Below are 19,897 nucleotides of genomic sequence, written 5' to 3' on the forward strand. Positions count from 1 at the left end.
CTCCTTCATAAAGGAATTTAAGAATTGATTAGTAAAGTAAATTTGGATAACCTAATCCTTCAAACATTTATCTACCATCTACTGCCAAGCTGGTGGTAAGTGCTGGATTAAAACACTGCCAAACTGAGACAGGGCTCCAGATGGAGTGCAAATGTTTGTTACCCTGGGTTTTCGATCACCGACAGGGCTGACTGAATGTTATCTGATGACACAGTTAGCTACAGACATTAATTTACCTGGCCTGGAAGCTCTAACCACATCGTTAAGTTTTGGAATCTGAATATGTAAGAATCTTTTTGGGCAAGCCATTGGGGAGGAGTTCTCTTCCCTATTCTAACTTGAAGCCTGGCAATCTCAGTAACCAAGGGCAGAGTGTGGTTTGTGTTCCTTCCAGAAAATCCCATGAACTAAACACACAAACAGAGCCAAAAACACTGAAATGAACGAGAGCTTTAGTTCACTTTATCTATGGTATCCTTACTTTTGCAATACAAATAATCAGACTGTCCAACCTGTCATATTAAACAAAATTTCTAACACTGACTGCCTAAGAAAGTGAAAATGGTGGGCATCCTTTGTTCTTCATCTACTCCTAGGTCTCTGGGTCACTGCAAAAAATTTATTGCTAACAGGAAATAAAGACATGGAGGGGAGGTATTTAACACAACTAAGAATTATGCTTCGATAGCTATTTTTTCTAATATTTTTGTTGTCCTGCTCAGACTAAAGGGTAATAAGCCTGATCCCATTTATTATATGGACATTATCAAGAACACAATCCATGGGCAGGGGATTTGGCTCAGTGGTTCCACTGCCTGCCTCAAAAGCGCAAGGACCTGAGTTCAATCCCTGGTACCAAAAAAAAAAAAGAAAAAAGCACAATCCTCTGGGTAGAAAAGAATTATGGGCCTTCAAAGGTGAACAGTTTACTCTCTACAGCCTAGAAGAGCGGGCCATGTTGGGACAAACATATTCAAACTAATTCCTATCCATGTGATCATTTAATGATTTTTTAAATGACTTTCAAAACATCAGAAAAATAAAATAATTATACCACATTAAACTCTATGAAGCAAGCAAAAAAAAAAGCTTAGGAGGTAGGGAAAAGAAGTCTGGTTACAAAAATCACATTCTTGTAAGCTGCATATCAACAGTAATTCTAGTCGAGGCTCTCAATCTCATTAGAACAAAATAAAATGCAATAAATGACTGGCCTGTTTGCCCCACCGTAGGCTCACTGTCCCATACCCATATCACAAAATGACCACCTTCCTATAGTCATCATGGTTCTGAATGAAGGTTTCTTTATCTAGTTTGACAAACTCTCACAGAAAACAAGGCAGTCAGACCTGCATGTCTAGGGAATAAAGAACATGGACAAAACTTAGTATGGAAGAGATGGAGCTTCACTGTCCTTCAGAGCCAAGTCCCTATTCTCCAACTGAGGGACAGAGAGAGAGAGAGAGAGAGACAGAGAGAGAGAGAGAGAGAGAGAGAGAGAAAGAGAGAGAGAGAGAGAGAGAGAGAGAGAGAGAACACTGGCTCCATTTTCACTCAGGGTGAGATGCAATTCTGCACCCGGGCTAATAATAGGGCAAGGGACAACAGTAGCCCCTTGCCTGTGGTCAGAGGTGTGTGGGTCTGCCTGCATAAAGACCCACTGTAGCTGTCAAGTTACAGGGTGGAGATCAAGTTAAAAATAAGGCTTTCTGGCAGCACTGCCAACCACCAGCATCATATTTTCCTGCTGATGTCAGTGCAGATGTGGAGCTCTATTCCTGGGCACCAGCTCTTGGCTCGGCTGCACCACTACCTATGGAACTGGATGTGCTCTGGTAGAAATATACCAACCATTTTCAAACAATGGCGAGACAAAACCTGTTAGGTCAGTCACAGTGAATGGTGTAAGCTTCTTCAGCTCAAGGTGCATAAATAAGAATCACATCAGAGAGGGCCATAGCAGCTCTAGGAAAAAGAATGGGGAGTCACTTTTCACTGCAGGCTAACAACTACCCTGCCCAAAAGGGCAGGGTGAATTCACACAGATGCTCTGTTCCCAAGGAGACAACAAAATACTAGCCTCTCCTTCCACACCCTAGAACAAAAAGAATGCATGAAAAACAAAACATAAGAGGCTACTGAATTCAATTACTGCCACCTTGAAATGGCAGCTCAGATCTTCCAGAGAATCAATAAGACAAATTTAGAAATCATTTTATGATCTCACGTAGGATACAGAGTCATCCTAGAGTTAGCACCCAGGCCTGGCTGGCCCTTCAATTTCCAACATTATGCCCTATTTAATAGGGACACTAGCCAGGATCTTTCTGACCAAACATAGCAACCTTGCAAATTACCAAAATGAGACCATCCAGACTCAGAATGTGGCACTGAAGGTTTCCCCAAAGTGCTTGCCTCATTCAAGATTCTCTTTCTCAAAGATAGTTAACTGCAGAATTCAGTAAGTACACACTTGATTTTCTTTCAAAAATATTTTTCTACCTATATGACGCAAGTCATTCTCTATCATTCCTACTCACCAGCCTTTCTCCAGAGAGGACCTCCAGCAGCTTGATGAGCATCCGTCCATCTCGTAGATCAGTGTAGAGGTCTGTGATCCGGCAGGACACTCGGGCGAGGTGGGAGTTGACCCACTTGGTGAAGGTCTTCTTTTGCACAGCTTCACGCTCATCTATAAGCAGAAGAGAGCTCATTTTACCATCAACCACAGCACTGGCAGCAGCAGGTGTGTGCCAGCAACCACAAGTCAGGCACAGGGGTAGGGGTGGGGGTGGTCACGAAAACTAAACTCCAGTGAAGTCTCTACTGACCTCCTCTCAAACATAATTGTCTCTGTAAGAATATAGGAACCTGACAATCCCTGAACATGTAAGCCCCTATGTAGCTGCCAGCAGAACACCTTTCACTCCCTTTCACATCCTTTCCTACTATCCTGGCTGAAGAGGCAGCAGGATATAATAGATGATGATGGGGCCGTTTGCAGCCTTGCCCATTACTGTACTATTTGACTGGTAGACCTGTAGTGACATGTTAAGTTACTATTCCTCCAAAAGGTGAGTTGGAGGGGGTGGTGAACGCAGTATATGAAAGGATGTGGGGTAGATAAGTTCAGGTGGAGCAGAAAACTGCTTCCCTCATATATGAAGATGTAGGCAACACTTGACAAAGCAAATTGACGCATGTCCTTGCTTTGCAAAGGCTGTTCCACAAGCTCTATCCTGTGAAAACAGAGAAAATAGCAGGCAACAAAGGTAGAGTACAAAGAGATCTTGCTGGGCATCGAGAGGGGAGAGCTAGAAGCTAGGGTTTCAAACAAAAATGTGCTGAGATTCTGACTTCAGTGTCATTTTCTATAAATAGAGAAAACAACAATTAACAGAGCAAACAAAGGCAACTTCTGGTTTAGAGTCTAAAGTATGGTAATTGAGCATTCATCATTTGGCAAACAGTATTAAGTTTTTCAAGACTCAGTGATGCAAACTCTGTCCAAGTCATAAAACTCTATAGACACTTACACCCAGAACTGTCCTTTCATATCCCATACAAATTGGCTTCCAAACTTCTTCTTCTGCACAATGTTCTAAATGTAGGCTGCTGAAGACTGTCAACAGACATTTAGTGCTCTGGACCCACCCACTCATGCTCTTGGGCTCTGTTCTCCATTCTCACAGCTACCCTCCTGCTATTTATCTACTCTGTATTTCTAGTTCCACCAGAACTCAAGCCCTACTTCTTCTACTGTAAACTCAGGCCCACAAAGATGTTTATGTATGACTGTATATAAAGAGCAGAGAGCCCAATAATTTTATGGATTTCAAAATCATGGTGATAACTATAGAACCACTTCTGCTGATGGTGCCTATGTCCACTGGCCTGCGTGTACTGGATTCTCAGGCTGGCCAGAGGGACAGCGAATGCCCCAGTACCCTGGGGAGTGCCTGCTTAAAAGGTCGTGCTGAGGTATCCTCAACTCCACCACAGATGGCAGAGAGGCAGAGACACTGTGGGATAAACTTTTACTGCTGCCAAGCTGCAGGCAAGCCAGCAAGGCAGCTGCCAAGACATCTGGACACCTGCTGCAGTCAGTTGCTCCTTGAGGTCCAGCCTTTTCCTAAAGGAACAACAGCCTGTCCAGATGGAAAGGAAGCCTTTCCTCAGGGACAAAGGACAACCAAAAACAAAGGATCAAAAAAGTAAGATTGGGACAAGCAGAAAGACAACAAGAGACATGCTGCAGCCTAGGAAAAAAGTGTGCCAATAACATCATGATAGGTCACATAACACATGCATTATTAATCACACAATCTGCATGATGGACAGTAACTTTACTACTATAGTCATGTGAAGAGCTACATTTTTTTGGCCTAAGTTGGCTGCTTTGAAAGAGCAGGTCCAGAGCAGACTAGAGATACACCAAGCTTCTGATGGGGACCTTTCACAGATACTCTCTGTGCAGGAGTTGAGGAACAGCCCATTCCAATGTATTTAGGGTCAACTGATTTTGAAAAATATCCTTTATGTGCTACACTGCATTTGGAGAATGATTTTAATAAAGCCCTTAATGTGTATCCTAGGCTGTTAATGATGGGTTTGAGGCTCAAAATCATTACAACCCAGTCTATCAAGGGAGCAAGATCAGAATGATCTTGGATTAAAGTATTTCTAAGTATACAAGTGCAAAACATGTACCTTCTTCATCCAACAGTCACTTCTTTGGGCGAATCTCACATTAAAGAAACATTCCTGGCTTCTTTCAGGTTCTGAATTAACAGGCTCTTATGAGGACATTTCGAGGGTTTGTTTCAAACTTCAGCAAATGTACTCCCCCTTGGCACCCTGATTAAGGACTTACAACCCAACTTCAAGCTTTTTCCCATGGAGATGCAGAGTGAGGTCAAGGGTGAGAGCAGAGAACTGGGCTGTAAGGAGGGCTCTCAGTGGCTGCTGTGTACCTCAGAAATGCTAAGGACAAAGGGAGGAAAGAAGAGGCGAAAATAAAAGGAATGAGAGCTTGTGTTCTTGTCCTTTCGTCCTCCCTTTGCCATTCCTCATAAGTTCCAAGTAGCACTCTTGTGTCAGAAAAATCACACAGGGGCTAAGTTCCTCAGGCTCACATGACCACACAGGAAAAAGGATGGTTCTGCCCAGGGACTGGACCAGATCAACACCCTTATGACACATAGGGGGAGGAAACCCAATAAGCAGAGACACAAAGGCTGGCCAGCTAGTGTACCCTCTTATAACGGATGACAAACACTTCTGAAGCTGGAAGGAGGAAGAGGGAGGGGGGAAATCTACCCAGTGATCCAGTTGAGGATGAGGTTTGTGTCCTTGGGGATCCCATCCTTTGTTCCACTCTTCCTGGCAAGGAACAATGACATCACCCTTGTACACTCCACCCAGCAAGGCTAGGGGAGATAAGCCAGACATGCTCAGAGGCACAGAAGGCCCTTGGCACAGCCAATGGAAGATAATTTGGAGGAGAGCCTCCAAGCTCAAGCTGCTGTCACTGCTCAAGCTGTGGGAGAAGTGGAGGGACTAGCAGAGAGAAACAGGCCAATTTCCAGTCCAATAAACACCTCACAGAGGTACAATCTACAAATCTGTAATGCAGACAGGCAGACATCTAGTGAGTACAGGCTGACTGCATTTCCTCTATGTGCTAGATGGCAGCAGAAATTCCCTACCTTCAGGCCCACTCATTCTACAATGGGCATGCTATAAAAGCAAAAAAAGTAACAGCATGTCTGGGAGAACAAGGCAACCCAGTCTGGGTCATTGTGGTGGAGAGCATTTCTGTCCCTATACCATTTCCACTCTCTGCCTACCTTTCCATAGCCTGTGTTGCTGTTATCAAGTCAAATCATGTCTGAATCTCCTTCCAAAAAGTCAACCTAGCTGAACCGGACACTGGTTTGAGCACGTTCCATCCAGCTCTGCTCCAAACTTAAGAAATGGTGCCTCTGAGGACAGAATTTCTATCTTCCTCCTCCCTGTGGGTATTTCTCAGTTGTGGTTGACTCCACCTTTCCTATATTATATTATATATTATGAGGGATTCACCTAATGGTAACCCAGTATCAAACGGGACAAGGGCCCACTGAAGTGTCCAGCTTGTTTTAACTGCTTATTAACTTAGTTCCTTCTCCCATTCTTCAGCTGAGAAAAATTCTTATCCATTCAAACCATTTAAGAAACTTAAGAGAGGGCCGGGGATTTAGCTCAGTGGTTTTGCCGCCTGCTGCGCAAGTGCAAGGACCTGAGTTCAATCCCCGGTACCAAAAAAAAAAAAGACAGAAAAAGAAACTTAAGAGAGATCATGGGATCATACAACCTCAGGCCTAAGCAAGCCTGTAGAAGTTATCTAAATCAACTTTCTTGCAAAAGCAAGAGCAAAACAAAACAAACAAAACCCTTCTTCAATACTTGGGCTATTTAAAAATTCCAGAAAGGAGTAATAATGGGTACATGTGTATGGCAAGAAGCCTGACAGGTGTACAGAAAGACAAGTGATATAAGAGCAATTCATTTAGCACTTGCTATGTTCCAGGCACTGATCTAAGTCTTGTATGATCCTCACACCTGCCCCATGAGGCAGGAACTAGTAACTTTCCAGGCAAGCTGTCTCCAAAGCTAGCTAGGGTTCTCAATCACCATGCAGTAATGCCTCATGCACAACACTTGGGGGTTGGGGGGGGGCATTTTTCCATTATACAAGATTTAGAATCACCCACCATCTCACCACCCCAACCCTAGTCCTTATTTTATGAATGGGTATGCTTCATCTGAGTGTAACTGTCCAATTGTTGTATGGTATCTCCACTGATATTAGATGGGCCCCCACCTCCATTTGCTCTACCTTCAAAGTAACAGAGAACTGGTCTCTTCTTCATTCTATAAAGGCCTTCAGGTTAAAACATTCCTCACTGTTCCCTCTTTATAATAACGTCTAACATGGTACAATAACTGGAACCTACAATTGTGCCTGAGGACACCCTCCACCTCTTAGTAGTCTGGACAGCACAAACCTACCAATACAACCCAGGATGCAAGGCAGCTGCAGCTCTGGACATTCAGAGGTAGGGAAAGAGGGCCACCAGGGGAGGAGCTTGGTAAGCAGCCTATGTGACAATGCAGGAGTGGAAGTCAGGAAAAAGCACTCCTCATGCGGCTCCTAAAATAAACTTCCAGGAAGCAAATTTCACAAAAATGTCCCTGTAGCTCTCAGAACCTAGGATCAAGAAGTAGTTCTGAGTATAAAATCCCAGCCTGATAAGTTGTTAGCTCTACAAACTCAGAGATAAACTAGTTAACTACTGGTCAGTGAGAACTACTGAGAAGCAGATAAGGAAACCCATCCCCAAGTGAGTGGTAACATTTGCGTCAGTTTCTGATCCCTGAAGGAGTGAAGTATAAGTAAAATCCTATTAGTGGTACTCCTTGAGGCAAACAGAATTTTAATGCAGGTATGCCTACAATAATACATCATACTTTTGAACAGCAATTTATAGCTCAATAGATTTTCACAGCCACTGTCAGGGAGGTAGAACCCAAGAATTACTTCCAGTAAATCCAAACACTCAATGAATGCCACCAGCCAGCAGTGGCAGAGCTGGCATGTGCTGTGGATCACTGGGTGCTGGTCTGTCTTTCCTGTTCTTCTGTCACTAAGAGGGATTATGACTCATAGCTACTTTTATCTTCAAAGTGCCTATCTAGATTCACTTTCTTTATCTGATTCCTGATAAGTAGCTTGAATTTTCTGAACAGGTTTTAGAAAGAAGGAGGTGAGTATTTAGAGCAGAGAAACAGGTTTGCTTAATGGTTAAACCAAAGGACAGTGAATATTCTTTCCAAAATCCCTTCTAGAAACACATAATCTACTTTTCAGGGAATGGCCACTGTCAACACTGAAAGGCTACAATGCTTCAATATTTATTTAATCTAAAGAATGTGTTATAAGTAAAAATGAACATTAAGTTAGCATGCGTAGAGTTATAGACTATAGCAACAGCTTTGATGAACAGATGGTATTATTGTGCTATGTAATGATTTGGCAGCATCTTTTGGCAATACCCTCTACACAGAGCTAAACACAACCATATTCACCAAACATCAGAGTTCTGGCTAAGGGAAGGGGTGAGAGCCAAGGACAGAGAAGGGCTAAAAGCATGGAATATTCTAGAAGGAGAGCAAAGGAAGAAACAGAATAAGTAACTGTCAAATGACCCCATTCATTATTTCCCTCAAAGTTTGAATTTATATGTGGCTTAAAAACAAATCTTCCTCTTATTTTTCAAGTAGTCTCAACTGGTGGGTATAACCCAAGCATATGTTCCATCAGGTTCTTCTTCAACTGTGCCATATATTGGTCTGTACTAAGTAAGGGACGGCAACTGTGCAATTTTTTGCTTTGTATAAACATAACTATTTAAAGTGTAGAGACTTGGGTTCCGAGTAGGAAAGGAGTTACAAGAATGGAAGCTGAGAAGAAATCAAAGGGAAATGATGACTGGCTATTTAAAGCTCACTAATCTGAAATCAATAGTATTAATAAACTCCAACGTTACAAAGTGCATACCTATTTTCATAACTCTAGCATAGGATTTCTTGTACTAAAAAAAAAAAAAAAGAAATGGATTTCTTGTACTCAGTGAACTAGAAGTCTAGCTGGGGAAACAAAATTAAAAATTAAAAAATAGAAAGATATTACAAAGTAGTACAGGATTGACTACAAAGAGAATGACTTTGACAGTATTTTGGGGGTGTTCAGAAAAAAATGCTTACCGCATGGTTTCAGGTACCCACCATCAACTACTGATGCCCCCCGTCCTGTACCTCTCTCCTCATTCTAACCCACCTTAAACATCACTGCCACAGTCATCCTCTCCAAACAATAGTTCTTCAAAGTTGCACTACTGCACCTAGACCTTCAATGACCCCTCAGAGACAGTCCAAATCTCTGAGTCTATATATCCTAAGGTCCTGACTAGCCCCTCCTACTGTACCAGCTTCATTTGAGAACCACCCCCAATCTACATTTTCCCACCTAATAGTTCTTATTCATAATGCTCCGAATCCACACTAGGCACTTTGTTTTTTCTCATCTTTTTTTATACCATTCTTCTAACCTGGAAGGCATTTTCTCTTCTTTTACTCTTCAAGATACACAACAAGATTAGCTGTTCCTCTGGCCTTCTACCAGGGACCAAATTCGTCCTCAACTAGGCTGCAACTGCCTCAAGAATAAGGGCTCAATTCTCTACCTGTTTAAAACATTAGCACACACCAGGCAGAGTAGGTGCACAACAAACCAGTATCTGTGGAGTGAGTCAGCAAACCTTCAGGGCCCAGTAAGTTGGCCCTCATTAAAGCTTGTTGCAGAAATTACAATCATACAGACACTAAAAAGTTAAATGTTATCATTATATACTACTAGAAATCTCTTGTGATTGAACTGTTTCTTATAATTGTTCCTCAGTGTCTGAAATATGATAAAAATACGATTGTGCACTATTGTCTTTCAGATTAAAAGAGGTCCAAGGGCAACTAAAAAGGTCTGACAATTTTTGTTGTTGTTGTTTGTTTTCTATTATGTTTTGCTTTGTTTCTGGGTGTCACCACATACTTGTACAGTAAAGTTGCAAAATACACAAGGGTATAACTACATTATTTTAACCTATTATACCATCATTTTAACATGACAAACAGGCCACTGTCATACACATAAATTATACCAATTTATCCATTAAAGCTCGATTCTTGAGTTGTTAAAAAAAATTAAAGAAACCTAATTCAAAAGAATACAGTAGGGGGGAGTCTCCATATGTGCCTCAGCTTGAAAAAAATAAACCATTTCCCAGGAGCAACATGCAAAATACACAAAGCAGGAAACAGGAAACAGGCAACTGGCTGTAGTGATAATAGAGAAATCAAACTGTTATCTTGAGGCAGCAAGAGGAAGGAAACTGATCTTTTGACTAAAGGTCTCCCTGTGATGGCTTAGTCCAGGGGCCTTTAATTCATGTTTTCTAACTTGTATATAAATAGAACTTGCGTTAAATGTTTCTCCTAACAGTTTAACCCACTTTGTGGACACGTAAACATCTGTTCTGAATTCATGTGCAGTGAACATGCAATTCTCAGCTAATACTTAATGGTCTGATGTGCAGACTATAAAACCAACTATAAAGTCTGTATAACCCCACACCTACAGTGTGCACTAGTTGAGCAGTCCCTGCTTGAGCTTACAGAGGGTCTGTCGTCTGAGCAGCATGGCTCTGAATTTGCCAACATGGAAACCAAGGAACTGCTGGGAGAACATCTGAGAAAGCAGCTACAATAATAGACTGACAAAGCGGGCTAAATTCCTAGGGTCCTGCCTCCTTGTTGTGGATAGACTTCAAGGTGAGCCACTTAAAGTCATGATCTGTAAGAAGCCCAGACTGTGGATGGTAGAGGGGACTGAAGTTTTGGTGGGGGTTTCCTCCGAAAACAAACAGGCAGAGTAACACAGCCACCTCTTCAAAGACAATAGCTAAGGTGAGAACCAGTATGGAGGAACAGTGTGAAGTCTGAAAACCAGAAGTAAAAAGTAAATACTTTCAGGACACAGAAACAGGACCTTAGGATAAATATTCATAAACGGTTCACTGAAAATAGGTGGCACAATTCAAACCTGCTTCCAAATAAAGCAAGTCATATTGCGAGCCTGGTAACCCATTATTCTCCATCTACAGGATAGTGCAGGAAGAAACAGCCTGAAAATGCAGCCAGGGAGTATCAGGATGACGGAGGGAATGAGCCTACCCTTGTTCTTATGCATGAAGATGCTATGTTAGGATCCTCACTAACTTTATCTCGTTTATTATAATCTGTTTTTAAGTACATGAGGAAACTGAGGCACAGAAAGGGTTTGGTGACTCCCAGACAGGACGCTGCTAGCAAAAATAAATGGAGCATTAGAACCCTTATCTATCTCAACCTTAAAGAATCTCAAAGCTTGTGAGACTCATACCACCATCCCACATGCCTGAGGAAAATAGATATTTACCATCCCAAAACAGCAAGAAAAAAATCAAAACCATCTATCTCACATCAGTTCCTTCTTGATTTAACAAAATCAATTTAAAACAGTGCTCAGCAAACTCTTACCTGTAGCCTGTTTTTATATAGCCTGGGGGCTAGAACTGCTTTTATACTTTGAAGGGATTGTTAGAAGGGGAAGCGATATGCCACAGATGCCCTGTGTGCCCTACAAAGTCTAACTTAGTTACTTACCACTGGCCCTTTAAGGAAATCGTTTGTCAGATTTAAATGTTCAATTGTCAGTCCCATAGTCCCTTTGTTGTTAAGATTCAACTTTCCTATCAAAATAGGCTTAGCCAATATGCACCGAGTACTCACTATGAACAAAGTACCATACTATTTATGTACTATATTAAACTTTGTTAGACATGCTGCCAGAATGATGTTCAGTAGCTAGCTTGTATATTTTTCTAAAAAGTCATGTTACTAAAACTGTGCCCACAAGTCAGGCCAGGTAGGCTTGAACTTGGAGCTCCTTTCCCTCCCCAGCTCAGTGGGTTTTTTTCTGGCTTTCTTAAAACAGGATGAACAGTGTGTTACCTCTTCTGCCAGAACTGAAGAGTGCACCGAGAGAATCAAGAAGAGTCAGGCATTTAACACCGCATTTCCCAACTTTCCACCCCTCCACATGTGCTTGAAGCTCCTCAGGTGGGTTCTTACTATTAAAGTGAGACATGTCATTTACCATCGTCTGTCCCCACCAATCCTCCATGAAAGTGAACCAAACCTCAAGGTGAATTGAAGTTAAGTTGTAAAATAGCCTTAAACATTAGAAATAGCTTGGAGCTATACAAATATCATATCCTTAAGCCAGGCATGGTGGTGCATGCCTCTAATTCCAGCACTTGGGCGGCTGAGGCAGAAGGATCACAGCAAGTGTGAGGCCATCCTGGGCTAGTGAGTGCAAGGCAGCCAGAACTACACAGCAAGACCTTGTCTCAAAAAACCAAGAAGAGGTGGGGATGTAGCTTGGTGGAAAGGCCCTAGGTTCAATCCTCAGTGCACCGCCCCCCCCCCCATCTCCTTAAACTTATAAAGCAGAACGCTAGCACTAATACAAACTAATAGAAAAGAAAGTTTTTAGGGAAACGACTATAACAGGCACACTAAAGATAAAAACTTTACAAGAGTTGTTTAATGACAACACCTGGGATACGGAGTGTCTATGTGATTTTTTTTTTTTTCTAAGAAACTAACAAAGCAGTAAATATTATATCCTAAACCAGTCTATCTTGGCACACAAGTTTACTGGTAAAGTTAAAATCTTCTATATTCACATGTGGCTTAACAACAAGGATGACAAGGACATGTTCTAAAAAATGTCATTATGCAATTTTGTTACGTGAATATTATAAAATATACTTACAGACAAATTGTGGTGGTATAAGCCCACTGCACACTAGGCTGTGCATTACAGCTACTGTTTTATGGTTTACATCCAGATGTTCCCCCAAGAAGTTCAGAGGTGGGGCTTTTGGAAGATGACTGAAATATGGGGCCCTATAGCTAACTTGCTCTTAGGAGGTGGGGTCTTGTCAGAAGTGGTAGGTCACTTGGGGCCTGCAAGGGTTTGTCTCCTGCCCCAGGTCCTCCCTCAGCTCTCTACCTTCTGGCTACCATGAAGGAAGCAGCTTTCCTCTGCCATGCCATCCTCCCTTGAAACTAGCCAACTACAGATTAAAACATGAGCCAGAATAAACCTCTCCTCCCTCAAGATGTGCATGTCAGGTATTTTGTCCCAGCAACAAGAAACTAGGACAGCTACTGTCATATAAGCCATCCCTTGCTGACCTAAATGGCACTATACTGAACATGACTGTAACTTCATTTTCAAGGCTTCATGGAAGGCTTCTGTTGTAGGACTTTTGGAATTAAGTAAAGGCAGTATGAGAGAATTCAAATTTACCATGTTTCTTTTTGTGTGTGTGCAATGCACACAAAGAACAGCCATCCTGTTCTGTGGACCACACAGCTGGTCTAAAAATACCATAATGCACACCCTGGACTTTGCTTATGACTTTCAATCTTCTCCAGGTCTCCAGAATTCTTAAAGTGAAAAGAATCAGGATCAACAGTGCAGGGAAGGAAAACAGAAGTGTCTTTTACACACTAGAATCACACTTTTGTCAGACATTCAAGGTGCAAGAGGATTTTGCTCTACCTCAGTGTTTCGGCACAGGTGCCCAGGGAGGCTGACGGGTGTCGATGAGACAACAGAACTAACTGCAGCGACTCCTGACAGTTTCTGACAACTCTCTTTAACGAGGATGTCAAAGTTAACTGTAATTTATTGAGTTGGAAAAGCTTAAGACCCCAGGGATAAACCAGAGAGAGATATACAGGCAAAAAGGACAAAAACTTGAGGGTCATCACACAAAACTGCCTAGACTTTTCATGGACAGCATATCACTTACTAAAATAATTAATCTTGAAATGTATTAATTATGGAAGCTCTTATCTAAGACAACCTAAGATACCACAGAAGTCCTCTAAATAATGTTATATGTGAATATTCAATCTGCAAATGATTAGCGTTTTGGAATAAAGGAAGGCACAATAAGAAGTTGTTATTTAGAAGTACAGAATTATGACAAAGTTCCACTCAATGAAAAGAGGAATTTTTTTTTTAAAAAAGGACATTATCAAAAAAATTATAAATTGGTTTCTATTCTAATGAACATTACAAATTAATCACCTAAACCCTATTTGGCCAGTAGCCATGACCAATGTAGAAAATATCAGGTTGAAATGAAAGAAAAGCAAGTAAGACTCCCTTAACTTCAATGCCATACTCTAAAATTACAGTTGTCTATGTAACTCAGCCACAGTTTATGTGTTTGGAGAGAAGGGAGATGAGAAATGTCCAAACTACATACTGATTTCAGAAATAACTAGTGATTATGACAAGATTAAAAAGCAAAATGCATAATCTTCTAATGGTGAGCTATGTACTCTGGCCTAACCTAAGGAAGTTTAGAGCTTAGTGCTGTTTTCTAAGTAATATCCTAGTGCATCAACCCAAAATTCCCTTCTCAGAGTTATTCTTTATTCAGTAAATAATTTATTGAAAGATAGGCTCTGAGCCAACCCACAACTACGTATTTAAAGCAGCCAACTATTTTATTGCCTAAAAAATTATTCCATGTAGAACTGTAAATGCCATACATGCTGCTATCCAATGTGCAGCCACAAAAGCCTCCTGTCATTTTTTTTTTAAACTTGGGGGTCAATGAGCAATCATTTACTGAGTAACTAGTATGAAGACACTGGGAAGGGCACATAAAAGCACTGTTACAGAGTTTTTTCCTTTAAAAGTTAATGAGCAATTTCTAATGCCTTGAAAACTCACAGCACTAGATAACTGGTAGACAAATGGTAACTGATAGTTACCATTTGGTTACTTTTAAGATATCTAAAAAATGAAAAAGAAAGTAATTATATTTAGAGTCAAATACTGAGAAAGTTCTGTTGATTTCCTTTGTGGCTTTCCTCAGCTTTACACACGTGATAAATGGTTACACAAGATTTCTTTTGAAGCCAAATATTACAGAGTTTTGGCGGCAAGATCCTATAAGCGTACAATATATACTGCCTAGTTTTAATAAAGGTGGACTGAAAAACTGGAGGCAGAAATGACCTCAGATTCAAACCCGTGATAACTTTATTAATACATGAGGTGGCAGGGCTGTTAAAAAGTTTATACTAGTGTTTTTAAAAATTGAGACTTTTTTTTTATTAGGAACATTAATCAAAGCTTTAAGCTCACTTTCATAGAAGACAATGTTAAGTTACGACTAAGGTCTTACTGAATCTTATCTTAAAACTGGTCATGTACCTAAATTTAAGTTTTTCAAATGAAAAACAATGCTTTCAATGAAAAGGGGAACAAAGGAGGAAACTGATTTTTCTGTTGTTTTATTTGTTTTGGACACTTAAACCTGTTAGTAAATTTAAATACAAATCTGTTCCCACAAGAATGAAGCTCAACTGTTTGTCTACAGAGAGGCCTCCCTACCCCATTATTCCCCATCCAAACAGGCAACACTTTATCTCTACAAAGTCAGGCACTTCCAAAAGGTGTGGGGATCTGTTCATTTGTAGTTTTGCCAGTTTGGAGGTGGGGTGGTAAAGGGTAAATCAATCTTATCACAGGAGGAATATTATTGCTAGTTACCTAGATACAGCATGGGAAGCCTATTGTCCTTTCCATTTTTCTTCAAGGGCATTTTATTGCTTAATGAATAAGGTGTTTCTCTTCAACAGCCTCTATGAATGTAACAGTTTTCCATTTGGGTGTGAAGGGCTGGAAGCTCAAAGATACTCTGCTGTGGTTTCAGATAGCAGAGGCTTCACGTTCAGGATTAGGTGGAAGTACCTGAAAATAAACTCTCTTCCTTACACTCCACACAAGTCTTTTCACTTACTGAAGGCATGGTGAAACAGAAATACTCATGTGACTGGTAGAAGGGTAAGGGACATATCAAAATTTAAAATATGTACTTCTCCATCTTCCAATCATATATATATTTACTTTCTATAAACAGGAATAGCATTATAGATTTTTAAAATAATTGTACAAAGGAACAGTAACAGCACCAAAATAGAAAAGACTAAAAACAACTAAGTATATTTTAATAGGTTTATCAATGTAAAAATGGCCTGCCTACATAGTGTATTTGCATTAAAGAGTAAAGGAAACCTGCCGTACACAGGTTTAGGAAGATGGCCATATATAATTACTGAATGTAAAGAGTCCCTTATAGTAGTGTATATATTTAGTACAACCCATGACATTTAAATGTAAAGTTACTGCACTGAAAGACATGGAAAGAGGGGCCGGGATACAGCTCAGTGGCACTGCACTTGCCTTGCAAGCACAAGGTCCTGAGTTCGATCCAGGGTACCAAAAAAAAAAAAAGATATGGAAGGAGACTTTCTCTCCCCTATCCCCCCTCTCTCCTTTCTTTCCTTCTTAGGTACTAAGCATTGAACTCAGGGCCTTGCACATACTAGGGATAGTTGCTCTATTACTGAGCCACTATACCCTCAGCCTTCTTTCTAAAATTATTTTCTTTTATTTAATATGATAGGATTTCACTAAATTGTCTTGGCTGGACTTGAACTTGCACTCTTCCTGCCTTAGCCTTCTGAGTAGCTGGGATTACAGACATGTGCTGCCACACTTGGCTGAAATATTTTCTTCAGCTGTACTATCTCAAGGGAATAGAGGACAAAAGGCATTTCTGCAGTTTGATTTTTTTTTTTTTTTTAAAAATGACTACTTACCGATTTAAAAAAATTTAAAGGGCATTTTCATTTGAAGGGAGAATGCACAATTCATTTTTATTTAATAACACAACTGAGGTTCACTAGTAGGTCTGAGACTGACTGGAATACTGATGACACTTGGTGGAGGAAAAGAAATTCTCTCTGGGCACCACAAAACAACATGTGAATCAGTCTTCATTGAGTCTAAAATAAATAAAATGCCACCTTGCATTTTCATATCTTTCTTCTGAGTACTAAATCAATATTTAACCTTTTATAATATTTATAAGCTTAATAAGGGAAATATCAATATTTTTAAATAAATGGGTACCAAGGACATTTAAAAAAGTGCCATTTGGGCCAGGGATTTAGCTCAGTGGTTTTGCCACTTGCTGCGTAAGCACAAGGACACAAGTTCGATCCCTGGTACCAAAAAAAAAAAAAAAAAGTGCCATTCACTGAGAAAGTGAGGTCTATGGATACCAGGGGAGTCATTTCCAACCACACTCCCAATAAGGAGGACAGAAGGAGCAAAATGGAAGTCCAGAGGCCAAGTGCCTTCTCACCTGCACTTCTGGCAGAAAAACTCCTGTTTTCTATCCTTTATTTACTGGGGCTCCACCTCATATTTCATCTATAAGAAAAGCAAATTCCATTCTTAAAAGTTTTATTTTTTTTAAACTGCTGCATTAAGCAATGGGAACTAAGGACAAGTACAGGAGGAGTTTACACTTTAATACAGATACCAGCCTCATCAATAGGTAGTAACACTGCATAGGAACAGGTGGCAAAAGAAAGGACCACGCAAAGCACCATGAGACCAACTTATCAGAGGTGAAGCAGGGATCAGAACTTTATAGGTAAGGTCCAGATCCAACTAACATACCTAATTGCCTCAAAGAAAAAGACCACAACCCAACAGGGGTTATCTATCACAAGTGGGAAGTGCTTTGGAAATTATCCGAAATGATGGAGGAATTAAATCATCACCTCCCATTTTCTGAACATAGTTGGGAGTTTACTGAATGATTACTAGGGTCAGGCATTCTCACAACCACTAGCCAGGAGTGGTGGGTGGTACATGCCTGTAATGCCAGCACATGCGAGGCTGAGGCAGGATGACCGTCAGGAATGCAAAGGTCTGAACTACATAGTGAGACCCTATCTCCAAAACAAACCAAAAACTAACCACTCTGTTAAGTATTCTTACCATCAAATATATTACATGTAACAGCGAACTAAGGTTTAGGTAGGCTCAGTGATTTGCCTACCATCACAGAGTAAGCACAGTCCCAGGAGCAAGGAACTGACATACTGCAACTGAGATAAGGCGGAGTTCAACCCCAAGTCCTGGGTAAGGTCCTCTCACTGAAGAGATACACACTAAATTAAATATCTTAAAGGCATCCTGCTACCTAAATGCCTGACAATTCCCAAACTGGGAGTTTTAAATAATTCAATACAGATGCCTTCATCAGAAAGAATGCTTTGTGTTTCCATCATTTCTTCAAGTCCATTAAGCTCTCTCTTTCAGTCCCATCATCCAGAGAGGTGCTTCACACCCTAGTCTGACACCTGGGAAGAGTGTATTCACCTTGTACTATACTACCAGGGAGTCTTTCCTTGTAGTTATCACCCATTCAGACTCAAGACCAACATCTTCCTCTTCAAGTGCCTTTAGCCACAGCAAAATATCCCTTATACCTCTCCTATTCCAATGTCCACAAACTGCTTAAACTCTGGAATGAGAGATTCAGGAAAAGTAACTTTGAAATTGTTTTGCCATCATAGTTTTTTAACAAATAGATGGAATAATTTACCACTGCATCTGTTTAAAACCAGCATCAATATAGACTGAGAGCTTTGAGCAAGTTGAGGTTAAACATAATCAGACTTCCAGATGTTTCCCCATACCTTGGTTTCTTGTTTGGGGTCCTGGTAATATGGGTTCTCTATACACCAAACCAGAGTGGTGTACCTGCAACCTAGAAAGAGTAAAGTGCCTGTTGTCTGGCATAGGGAAAGTTCCTGAATAGGCTTTGGAGGCAGGCAGAGTGATTAATTAATCAAAAGTATAGCTTGGGGTAATTAGCAGCAGCAAAAATGTTTAGCTGAGCTTCCTCTTTTTATCTTGAGGCAATTCCTATAGACAGATGCTCAGGATTAATGAAGTTCAATGAGCCTAAGCCTAATTAGTCTGAAAGGAGGAAGCAATAATGACAGAGGGAAAAGGTTTTTACTCTTGTGATTAGCTCAGGCCTGGGACAGTTTTTCTTAAATGGTGGGCTGCACCCTAAGCCTCAAAGAAGTCCTAGTGCAAATTAAAGGTTAAAAACAAAACAAAACACCAAAAGCAAACAACCCAAACCATGAAGAGCGGGCCTGCTCCCCACCTTAGAGGAGGAACCATATTAGCACTTAGGCAGTGACAGCTATATCCCTCCCAGCCACGATTCCCTCAAAAGCAACACCACAGTCTATCAGCACCAGCTGTAGCCCCGTCCTGGATGAGTAGGACAGTCAATACCTTCTATTATGGAAGGCTTTAGGAAGCAGTCTCCATCTAGAGCATCTTTCCTGCCCAACACTAAGAATATTAAAAAGTTATGGAGGAGGAAAAGCACTTAATGACTATACACAACTCCTTAGCTCTCCATTCCACACCCTACTGCCATTAAATTTGTTTTGGGCTAATTAGCTCAAAGTTTGTCATTCCACAATGTATACATAGTTGAAGCCATATTGTATATATGTACAATTTTCTCAAAATATTTTAAAAACTTTTTATTATATCAATATCTCATCTTGGTTCACCATAGGCCTAGTAAGTCTCCCAAGTGTACAGGAGGAACGCAAATCTTTTCAGAATTGCCTAGTTACTAGCAGTAAGTTTTCCAATCTGTCAAGAAACAAGGAAAGAGAGAAAATCTGTCAAGAAACAAGAAAAGAGAGAGGAGTGAGAATATATACTAGAATTATTAACATCATCAACACACACAAATAAGCAGCTGAAGGCAACACTACTGATCCTCCCAAATCACCAGTCCTGAGCTTTAAATAGTTTTCCCAATAATGTGGATGAATCTGCTCTTTAAATATTTTTTAAAAACAGGCTATGAAGAGGTAGTGTGGGCATAAAAAATGAAAAGTGGCCACCAAAATGGGCCAGAAGCCTTTGAATGCTGCTGGTAGCTCAAAGTTTCAGTGCTTTTTAGCTTCACTTTTTAGTTAGTTCTACCTCTAATCCCAACCACTTTATACAAGAAGTCGCCAAGAAAAGAAATTTATTCCTCACATAACAATAAAATCATACAAGAGTAACCTTCAAATGGAGTTTTTCTCTGGACCAAAACCAGCTTCATAGCCATCAATACCATGAAAAGGACATTCCAGGCTTTCCTCTGACCATTTGGAAATTTGAAGTTTTCAGCACTGGCTTCCTTAGGGGGAGGGATGTCAGAGACAGTCAGAAACGTCTTTCAAGTATGGCTGGAAGGTAAATGAAACTTTGCCCCTGTTA

General features: G+C 40.7%; 1 protein-coding gene across 7 annotated transcripts in view; it reads right to left on the reverse strand.

Annotated features, from left to right (window-relative positions):
• Window positions 1-19,897, reverse strand: part of Sptbn1 (spectrin beta, non-erythrocytic 1) — a 197,047-nt gene that overhangs the window by 71,777 nt on the left and 105,373 nt on the right. For all 7 annotated transcript variants that reach the window (XM_004867283.4, XM_087216384.1, XM_087216382.1 and 4 more), the window contains one exon: window positions 2,541-2,692. In XM_004867283.4, the coding sequence (XP_004867340.1) occupies window positions 2,541-2,692 (152 nt within the window). The remainder of the gene's footprint in view (window positions 1-2,540; window positions 2,693-19,897) is intronic.

The sequence above is a fragment of the Heterocephalus glaber genome, unplaced genomic scaffold (genome assembly GCF_053883595.1).
Source record: "Heterocephalus glaber isolate CG9 unplaced genomic scaffold, H.glaber_assembly_v1.0 deba00001457, whole genome shotgun sequence".
Taxonomy (NCBI): Eukaryota; Metazoa; Chordata; class Mammalia; order Rodentia; family Bathyergidae; genus Heterocephalus; species Heterocephalus glaber.